This window comes from Mastomys coucha, unplaced genomic scaffold, assembly GCF_008632895.1.
Source record: "Mastomys coucha isolate ucsf_1 unplaced genomic scaffold, UCSF_Mcou_1 pScaffold21, whole genome shotgun sequence".
Lineage (NCBI taxonomy): Eukaryota > Metazoa > Chordata > Mammalia > Rodentia > Muridae > Mastomys > Mastomys coucha.
Window position 1 is genome coordinate 86789583 of NW_022196904.1, and position 10470 is coordinate 86800052.

A 10470-nucleotide genomic window follows, 5' to 3' on the forward strand; every position below is an offset into this window, starting at 1 on the left:
TTCCTCTGTGGTAGACACTGTTGTTGTTGGTTTTGGGCAAACACTGCCTTTTAAAGGATAAAACAGATTCCTATATGTTAAAATGAATTCTATGTTCTCACACTCTCCCAGTGTGAAATAATTTTGTAATTGTAAAGATAAAAGATAATGTTAATAAGTAAATATGTAAAATTGTAAATACGTTAAAAAAATAGGGCTGGGGAGGGGTGGTGTTGGCATGCATGGCATTTCATGAGCTGATTTTTTTTGGATGAAAACAAAATATACTGAATGTTTGCCTTTAAAAAAAAAAAAAGGAAAGAAAAGGGGCATCTCAGTTGCTTACCATGTGCAAGGCCCTAGCTTCAATCCTTGAAACAAAAACAAAAACACAAACCTAAACAAAGGGAATATATTCTGTAACTATTGGGTGTAATGTCATATAAACATTATTATTATTATGAGAGCCATTTGAGTAACAATGATTAAATTATCTCATTTTATGGATTTCCTACTGGTTTAGTCTATCAGTTATTGACTAAGGCATGATGAAGTCACTTCAATTGTTGGTTTATTTTTCTTTTTAGATCTGTTAGGTTTTACATCATGAATTTTGAAACTCAGTTGTTAAGAATATACATATTTAAGATTGTTACTTCCCCTCAGAGAATTTCACCCTTTTTCATGATGAATAGTAGGCAGAATGATGATTTTCCAAAGATGTGCATGTCCTAATTCTTGGAATTTATTAATATATCACCAGGCATGGTTAAAAAAAAAAAAAAAGGTTTCTACACATATAACTGAGGTTACGGGCTTCTGCACATAGAACTGAGGTTACGGGCTTCTGCACATAGAACTGAGGTTACGGGCTTCTGCACATAGAACTGAGGTTATGGGCTTCAGGGAAGGAGATTATTCCAATTTTCAGATGACACTCATCTAATCAGGCAAGTCCTTAAAAAAGACTGTCTTAGATGTGACCAGAGAGATTTTACCAATGGAGACACAAGAGACAAGAGAGGTTTGAAGTGTGACAGGGACTCAACTATCAACTGCAAGCTTTGAAGGTAGAAGAGCCTTTGAACCAAGGAATGCAGATGGCCACTAAAACATGGAAAAGGCCCTCAATTTAACAGAGGTTTCCCAAATCACAGGGAACTGAATTCTGCCAATAATGTGACTGAGCAGGAATGTGCTCTAGAAGCTCTGGAATGGTGTGGAATGTGGTTGACACCTTGATTTAAGCTCCATGAGACTCATAAAGAACTTCTGATCTATAAAACCAACAAACAGACACAGATAAAGATCTGTGTTGTTTTAAATCACTAAGTTTATGACAGTGTGTTATAGTAGCAGTGCAAAATTGATCATGATCAGGTGTGGCAGTGTCTGCTCTAGTCCCACAAGACCTAGAGGAAAGAGGATTACAAGTGTGAGGCCAACCTGAGCTACACAGTGAGCCTCAGGTTAGGCCAGAGTCTCAACAGCAAACTAAGCATGATATAATGACTGTCTTTATCCATGATGACAGTGACATAGTCAAAAAACATCTCAACTAAAGAAAAGCTCCTCAAATCTATAAACACTGCTTCAACATGAAAACTCTTGTTTCCCCCTTGTAACAGACTCCCTTTACATAGTCCTAGCTGTCCTGAAATTCACCGGGTTGATTAGACAGACCTGGAACTCACAGATACTTGTTCGCCTAAGTTACCTGAGTGCTGGAATTAAAGGCATGCATCACCATACCTGGCATGAAAACTATTCCAATGCAATTTAAAATGGTAATGATCTAAAGAAAAACTATGTACTCACTTAAATTTCTGTATCAAAGCATTCAACAAAATTCTATTTGTGTTGAAAAATTCATGTGTGTGTTCATATATGAACACATATGTGTGTATTTATACAGCACCCAGAGATTACTGTTAGATTATCTTCCCGAAGCAGTTTCCACTTTATTTGAGACAAGGTTTCTCCTTTACCTTCGAACTGACCAGTGAGCCCCAGGAACCCTCCTGTCGATGCTTCCTAAGCACTAGGATTACAGGCAGGGATTGCCACAAGTGGTTCTTCACACCAGTCCTGGGAAACTGAACTCAGATCCTCACGTTTGTACAGCAAGCAATTTGTTGACTAAGCCATCCCCCCAGTTCTTGTGATGAAAAGCTATTAATGAACTCGGAGTAGAAAATAAAGAAAGTCAAAACACCTTCAACCAACAGCATTTCCTAATACTGAGAAGATGAACATTGGCCTCTAAAAGTGGAGAATAAGCAAAAGTGCCCTCTTCACCACACCCATGAGCAGCACACAGGAAACTGTGGACAGTGTATTCAATACATAGAACTGAAGGGGTGTAAGCATGATTGTTAATACATGCAGTGACAGCACTAGGGAGGCAGAGAGTGAGGCAGAGAGTGAGCCAAATCAGCACGCTCCAGGTTCCAGGAGAAATCCTGTCTCAAAAAATAAGGTAGAGAAAGATTTAAGAAAGATGTCCAACATCAACCTCCAATTTACACACACACACACACACACACACACACATGAATATCCTCTTTAACACATGCACCTATACCTACACACATTTCCACACAAATAAACATGTCTAACCACACACTAAAAATAATGAAAATTAATTGTGTGTATTTATGATGAGCAATACTCAGTTTTTATTTGTTTGCTTACTTGGTTTTGCGTACTGAGGATCAAACCTAGGGCCTTATGTATGCTAGACATTTGCTTTACCACTGAGCTACATGCCCAATCTCAACAGGCAGTTTTGAAGTATGTCTGCATCATGTAATGGATAAATCAAACTAATTAGCCTTTGCTTTATCACATGATATTTTTTGTGTGATGAGAATGCTTAAATTGTGTCCTAGAATTACATCTCCCTATCATTTCACTAGCACCACCAGTTCTGTAGTAATCACTATTTTATTTTCTGTCTTTATCAGTAAAACCTTCTTAGACTCCACACATTTTTGAAATGTGTACCAGGTTTATTTCACTTAGCATGATGCCCTGCAAGGTGATCCATTCTATCTCAGATGACATAATTTCTTTATCTTTTAAGGTTAAATAGTACTCCAAGCATTGATGGATGCATATTAATTTCATGTTTTCTATCACATATAATAATGATCCTAGGATCATGGGATATGGTTATCTTTACCTTTGTTAGTTATATATATCCTATTGTCTTTGGATGTTCCCTTCTCATAGGATTCAGCCATTGGTTCCTTTGGTTTTCAGTTGTGGAAGTTTATCTCATCCAACCTTCAAGTTCAGAGATTCTTTTGAAGTCTATCCAGTCTACTAATAAGCATATCAGATACATGCTTACTCTTGAAAGTAATCTCAAAGGCATATAGATATGTAGCACAAATTTATAATACCAGCAGTCAGGAGGCTGAGGCAGGAGGATTGTAAGTTTGAAGCTAGTCTATAAACTATGCACCAAGATCTTGGATCAAAAAAAAAAAATTCTAGATTACTACACCACTTTCCTGCTTTACATTTTGAGATACTAACTTAGTAAACTAAATTAAGTAACTAAAAAGGAAAGTTAAGAACATGGAGAACTGTTGGTACATGTATAAGAAGTCTAAGATATCAAAGAAATCATTCCAAACCCTCATATTACCAATGGAGATGACATTGTATTTCCCTCGTAGTCAGAAGGCATAGTGAGTTGAGTGATATGTAAGCAATAGGAAGCAGAGTCCCAGAGCAGGAAACCTGGGTGCTTGACCAGAACCAATGTTTTCTTTGATACATTTATTTTTAGCATAAGCCGTTTTTTGGCATGAAACCTTTATCAGAGGCTGACAAAAGAAAAGCAGGCAACCAGTCAATTCCACAGCTGTCTGAGTTCTTGGAATTAGCAAAAAAAGAAGAGAAGATTGTGATATTTGATCTTTTCGGCCCTCCACCAGGACATCCTCTCAGAAACACTTTTGTCCGAAGAGTAGTAAGGGTCATCCTTGACTCTAATATTAAACAACGTCTGGTATGTCTTTCTTAGTATTTATGGCAGAGGTTGGGAGGTGGGTAGCCTGGTCAGGAGTGTAGTTGAATTTAACTACCATATAAGTCCTCTCTGAGATCAGTAAGTGATATTGCTTCCTTTGGAAATGGAGATTATTGTTTATACAACTACAGAAGGCAATCTGAGAATGATCCAGTTAAAATGTTTTCAGTAGGGAAAAATATTGAGACTGTTACCTATTTTAAACCAAATATAATATTAGACATTGTTAAAGAATGATTTAGGAGTTGAGGAGACAGCTCAGTGCATGAACCACTTGCTCACAAGCATGAAGGATATTCAGAACCCATGTAGAAGCTGTACAGGCATGGCAGCCACCTGTAATTCCAGCACTTAGGAGGCAGAGACAGGGCAGGGCAAGATTGCTAGCTAGATTAACTGGAACTGGCAAACTCCAGGTTCATTTCTGTACATGTGTGAACATTCACATATGCATGCTACACATACATGTTCAGGAAAAAAGAATAATGTATATAAGCCAGGCCTGGTCATATGTAACTGTAATTCCAGCTTCTCTGGATGCTGAGGACAGACAATGACAAGTTTAAAGTTTGCATGGATATAGAATAAGTTCAAGGCCAATTTATACAACTTAGCAAGACCTTGCCTCAAAATTAAAAAAAAAAAAAAAAAAAAAAGTTAAGAGGGCTGGGATATAGCTCACCAGCAGAGAATCCTTGCTTTGGGACCACACCAAAACATAATAGTGTGTATGATAACATCGAGGTGGTTTACCCAGTACTCAACATAGACATAACATGACAGACAGCACAGCCTTGAGGACAGTGGTTTTAAAGAGTGATGTAGAAAGATTGCTGGCTCTTAGTTGAGTAAAGCTTTGCTCCTCATTTGGTTTTGGTTTCTTCTTTTAGAATCATGCTTTATTTGCAAAGTTATTTTTTTCAAATCACTTAATTTCTCAAAATACAGCAATGCTGTGAGTAAAACAAATATATATTTTCTTGCAAATGGAGTTCTTTCCACAGCTGAGTCACAGCAGCATCCCTGTTGCCAGGAAACACCTAAGTAGCTCCTCTCAAGGATGGCTTTTGGCATGAGAAACTAGGGTATAGTACTTTAATGTTCATATCTACCAACATTTCTTTCTCTGTTAAGTATCTAAGTCAAGGTCTTGCAAATACTAGGAAGGTGCTCTACCACTGAGCTACATCTCTAACCCTTATTTATTTATTTATTTATTTATTTATTTATTTGTATGAATCATTCTGTATGCTTGGTCCCTCGACTTACTGTTAACTGGAGGATGGAAAGGTCTGGGGGAAAACTCAATTTCACAGCAGCCTTCCCCATTTTTAAGAGTTCATTAAACAAACATAACTAATTTGATTGCTTCCCTAGGATCTTTCTCTGATTCCTATAGACTACTACCAGTGCTGGAATGGAGTTTCACCCATTCTTCCTGGACTGTTTGTATAAGGAAAGTTGAACATCCACTGACTGTTTCTTCTTGCAGATATTTTGGTTGCCAGGTTTTGACAGAGACTATGTCAGGCACATGGCTCCTGGTTTTCAGCACGTGGGCCGTTTATGGTCTATCAAAGAGCTTACAGAACAGAATATTAGTATAATAAATGTTGACTATAAGAGATTGTTCTACGCTGGGTTGAGGTAAGTGTGTTACCCCTGCTCTTGCCATACATCATTGCTGTAACATATACAAAATAGCAGTTCTGCTTAGCTACCTTCCCCCCTTTATTTGGTTTTATATCATCTTTGAATCCTGTTTTCCCATTGCTTTTTCTGACTCTCCTCTTTTGTTAATAAACATTTATGATGTGTAAATGATGTTCCTTTTTTGTACTCTAATTCCTTACCACTTAATATTTATTTTAAAGATCCATTTATTATTTTATGTGTGTGTTTCCCTGATGTGTATATGTGCTTATGTGTTCAGTACCCACAGAGGCTAGATGAGGGTGTAAGATCCCCTGGAACTGGAGTGAGCCTCCATGTAGTTGCTGGGATTTGAACCAGGATCCTATGGAAGAGTAGGCTGTACTTTCCCCAGCTGAGCCATCTCTCCAGCCTCTCCACACATTTTTATATGCTTGGTGTATACATTTTAGTCTACACTTTTGTAAGGTTGACTATTTAAGATTCCATGTTTAAGTGCAGTCATACAATATTTGTCTTTCTACCTCTGGCTCATTTCACACAATACAGTGTTTTCCAGGACTATCCATATTGGGACAGCTAACAGAATTTCTTTTTTTAAATACTGAATAGTACTCCATTACATATAAGCACCATATTTCTTAATCCACTTCTTAATCAATTTTATGAATCTGTTGGTAGATACTTGGGTTGATTCATCCTGGCCATTGTGAACAATGGTGCAGTGAAGCTGGGAGGGAACACAACTCCATGAACTCTCACCCCCAGCATCCTCTGATACTGTCCTTCAACAGCCACTCCCCTTCCATCCTTCCCCCAGCAAAGTGTCTATAATGTGTTACATCAAGAATGAACAAACTCATGTTATTTGGGGAGTGGTTTATTTTCACTCATCATAATTCTCTTAAATTCTATCCAGGGCATTTATCTATAATTTGTTTCTTTTTATTTGCTGAATAGTGTTCAATGGTGTGTATATCAAAGTTTGTTTAATCAGTTACTAGCAGAAGACATCTAATTATTTCCATCTGTTTGCATATGGACTTTCATGCAAATATAAGTCTTTATGTTTGGGATAAAATGCCCCAGATTTCAAATTTTTGGGTATAGTAATTGAAAGTTTTATGAGTCTCTCTCTTGTGCTCTTGCTCTCTCCTCTTGTTCCTGTTCCTCCTCTCTCCCCTCACCCTTCCCCCTCTTTCTCCACGTGCACATTGAGAAAGCCTCTACTCTATATTCTCTCCTTCTCTCTCTCTTTTTCTCTCTCTCTTTCTCTCTCCCTTCCCCTTCTCTATGCCCTGAATAAACTATTATATACTAAAGAAAAAAAAAAAACAAAAGAAAGTTTTATGAAACTTTTCCAGAAGGCTATAACCTTCTACATTCCTGCCAACACCATAACCCAGAGTTCCTGCATCCTTGGTAATGTTTGCTGTTGTCACTTTTTAATCTTTTTAATCTTATCTCTTCTGACAGGCATGTAGTAACATCAGTTTGTTTAAACATATTCTCCTAAGTCTAATGATGCTGTGTTTACTTGCTTATACCTTTCTTCATTTAAATCTTGAGAATTCTTTTCACCTTTTGTTAGGTAGGGTTTGAAAGCATTTTCCTGGGACTGGAGGGATGGCTCAGTGGATAACAATATGAACTGTTCTTTCAGAGTACCTAGAGCTCCCAGCACCATGCTGGGAGACTCAGAACCACCCATAACTGGAACTCCAGGGGGTTTGACACCTTCTTTTAGAGTCCATGGGCACTTGCACAATAACTTTATGCACACACACATATAAATAAATATAAATCTTTATAAAAGGGAGCACATTCTTAACTTACTGTGACATCTTCTTAACAGGACACGAGGTCTCCACAAAGCAAGAACAGTGTTTCCATTTTGACGAGGATGGCATAAGAGTTCTCCCTTTAAGGAAATGAGCACTTAGCTCTAATCTAAGAACTCTTTGCTCAACGCAAGAGCGGACAGAGTTCTTTCCTTCTGTGTTTTCTATAAGGTTTATGTTGATACATTATATACTCAAGCCTAGAAATCATCCTGAGCTCATTTTTATACATAGTCTGAGGTTTGGTTGAGATTTAAAGTTCTTTTGGGAGAGGGCCTCTGACCTTCCAAATTGGTGACATTTGTTGAAATCTACAGTTCCACTCATTTGCTTTGACAGCTTTGTCACAGGTTATTTGAACAAATTCATATAGGTTCTTCTCCAGAGTTTCTATTCCGGACCACTAACTGGCGTGTCTGCCCTTGCTCTGGTACCTTGCATGTAGCTTCACTGCCAAGTAGGCTGATTAATTCCCTTTCACTTATTATTTTTCCAGACTGAAGTATGTTTTCCCCAGCATATGGGAGACTGAGGACTGTCAGGGCCAGCCTGGACTACATAGTGAGTTTAAGACCACCTTGCACTATAGAGTGAGACTCTGGCACTATTCCCTTCCCACCAAAGATTTGATTTTCCTGGAGCTGTGCCTTTGCATGTGTGTTTTGGATCAGGGACATAACTGTGTAAACAGACCTCTGTTGGCCTTCCCTAGGTCTCATGTTGACCTTACAGATCATCTTGGGATCAGCTGGCAGCTCTGCCCTGCTGACTCTCCAGTCTGGGAGTGAGCATTACTCTGTTGACTTGGTTTCTTCACTTGTTTTCATCACCATTTCTACATTTTCAGGGTTACATCCTTAATGCTTCCTTAAATTCAAATATCAGAGTATTTCATTTTCTTTGAGGTGATTCTTTTTTTTTTAAATAAAGTTTATTGGATCATAATGTTGTCTGAATTTACCAGCTTTTTCAAAAGTCAACCCAGCTTGCAATGTAGTCTACAGTCTGTTAACCAAAGCCAGCAACCTGTGGACAGCTTCAGTGTAGTCTACAGTCTGTTAACCAAAGCCAGCAATCTGTGGACAGCTTCAGTGTAGTCTACAGTCTGTTAACCAAAGCCAGCAATCTGTGGACAGCTTCACCATTTACAGTTGGCCTTTCACTAGCCAGACAAACTTCCCGAAATAGCTGTAATGACTTGTTCATCCTCTCAAAGTCTCTTGCTTTTCTGTGTCCCTTCTGAATAACCTCCTCTGGAAGATTGGCAAGCCTTGCTGCGTGTTAAAGCCATAGCTCTTAGGACAAGCTCCCTTAGTGAACTTATAGAGGAAGGTAATAGTCTCCTGGCTGGGATCCTCACATTCATTTCCTACCATGCATGCCATATGTCCTAGGCGCACACAAGCATTTTTAGAATAATCTTCTACTAATGAATGATAGTGTGTAGAAAACAGTGTTTGACACTTTATGGTTTCAGCAAGTTCTTTAACAACCGCATTGGCTATCGCTGTCCCATCAAGAGTTGCAGTACCTCTTCCTAATTCATCCATAAGTACCAAAGAATGTGCTGTTGCATGCCTAAGTATGCTAGCAGTTTCGCTCAACTCAACAAAAAATGTACTTTCCCCTGACATTATTCTGTCTAAGGCACCAAGTCTAGTAAACACTCTATCAACTGGTGTGAGCCAACACTTCTCAGTAGGTACATAACAACCCATCTGGGCCATTACAGCTAACAGACCAGCCTGTCTTATGAGTGTAGATTTGCCCCCCATATTTGGTCCAGTCACAAGCACACAATAGGCTTTGCCATTTTCCTCTGCATCTTCCCCACAGCCTATTAGAATGTCATTAGGGATAAAATCGTCTCCAAAAAAAGTCTTTGTAATGCAGGGATGTCATGAACCTTTAAGCCCTAAGAAGGGAAGTGTCTTCTGCCGGTAACAGAATTACTAGGCGACACATAGGACCATCTCCTCCTTGACTATAGTTAGCCAGGCACAGTAAGACATCCAACACTGCAATGCACTCTACAGCAGACTTCCAGTCCTTGTAATTTTTATCAAAGTTATAGAACAGATGCCGCATACAGTCCTTTAAAGATGTGTCCCTACGTTCTTCAGCATTTATAAGATTGGATAATTTCTTCTCAATCATTTTGGTCTAGTATCGTTTACAGCCCTTTTTAGTAGATTTCAACTCATATTTTTCATGTAGATTACGGGTAGCAAAATTATCTGGACTCTCTAACTGGTAACAGTTCCTGCCAATTCCCCAGTAGACTATGCTCTTACAGCCAATCCGACTACGCTGTTTGTCTAAGTACTCCAGGAGGCTCTGTTCATTCTCTCTTATATCAGCAAGTGCTTGGTCATAATCTGAGTCAAACCCTGCTTTTGGAGTAATGAGTCCAGTCTTTCGAGCCTTCTCATGGTCAAAAGGTGTATCCCATCGGTTCAGTTCTGTGGTCAGATCAGGAAAACAGCCTTTAGGACTTTTTGTTTGTAGAGTAACAACCTGCTTAAGGGTTTTTAGACTTAAAACCATCAGTGACATCCTCCATAAGCCCTGCAATTTTACACATTACTTTGAATCCTTCTAGAGCAGAGAGAAAATCAGTGATCTTTTTTTTGCTGTATGTCATTTCTTCATACATTATAGCCCTGCTATCTGGACGGTTCTGGCTCTTTAGGGGAGACCCAACATTGTGAATCTTACTCAATAGCCTCCCAAGATCTGGTAGCTTCTTTAGGAGGTCTGCAACTTCGGTGACTTTGTCAGGCACAGCCATGAGATCTTCCACAGCATCTAAACGGTCACTAATAGCAGAAGGGTTGCAGAGGGGGGCACAAAGCCACTGTTTTAAGAGCCGCTTGCCAAAGGGGGTGTATCCAGCCTCTCTAGCAGGGTTCCCTCAGTAGAGCCATTGGTCCCATTCAGGAAAATCTCCAGGTT

General features: G+C 38.9%; 1 protein-coding gene and 1 pseudogene across 4 annotated transcripts in view; one reads left to right on the plus strand and one right to left on the minus strand.

Moving 5' to 3' along the window:
* The window catches only part of Gdpd4 (glycerophosphodiester phosphodiesterase domain containing 4), a 152810-nt gene that overhangs the window by 79025 nt on the left and 63315 nt on the right, over nt 1–10470 (plus strand). For 3 of the 4 annotated variants that reach the window (XM_031387437.1, XM_031387435.1, XM_031387436.1), the window contains exons 12-13: nt 3779–4000; nt 5514–5668. The exons of the other annotated variant lie outside the window; for it this stretch is intronic. In XM_031387437.1, the coding sequence (XP_031243297.1) occupies nt 3779–4000; nt 5514–5668 (377 nt within the window). The remainder of the gene's footprint in view (nt 1–3778; nt 4001–5513; nt 5669–10470) is intronic. 4 annotated transcript variants of the gene reach the window in all.
* LOC116104092 overlaps nt 8614–10470 on the minus strand; it is a 3723-nt pseudogene continuing 1866 nt past the window's right edge.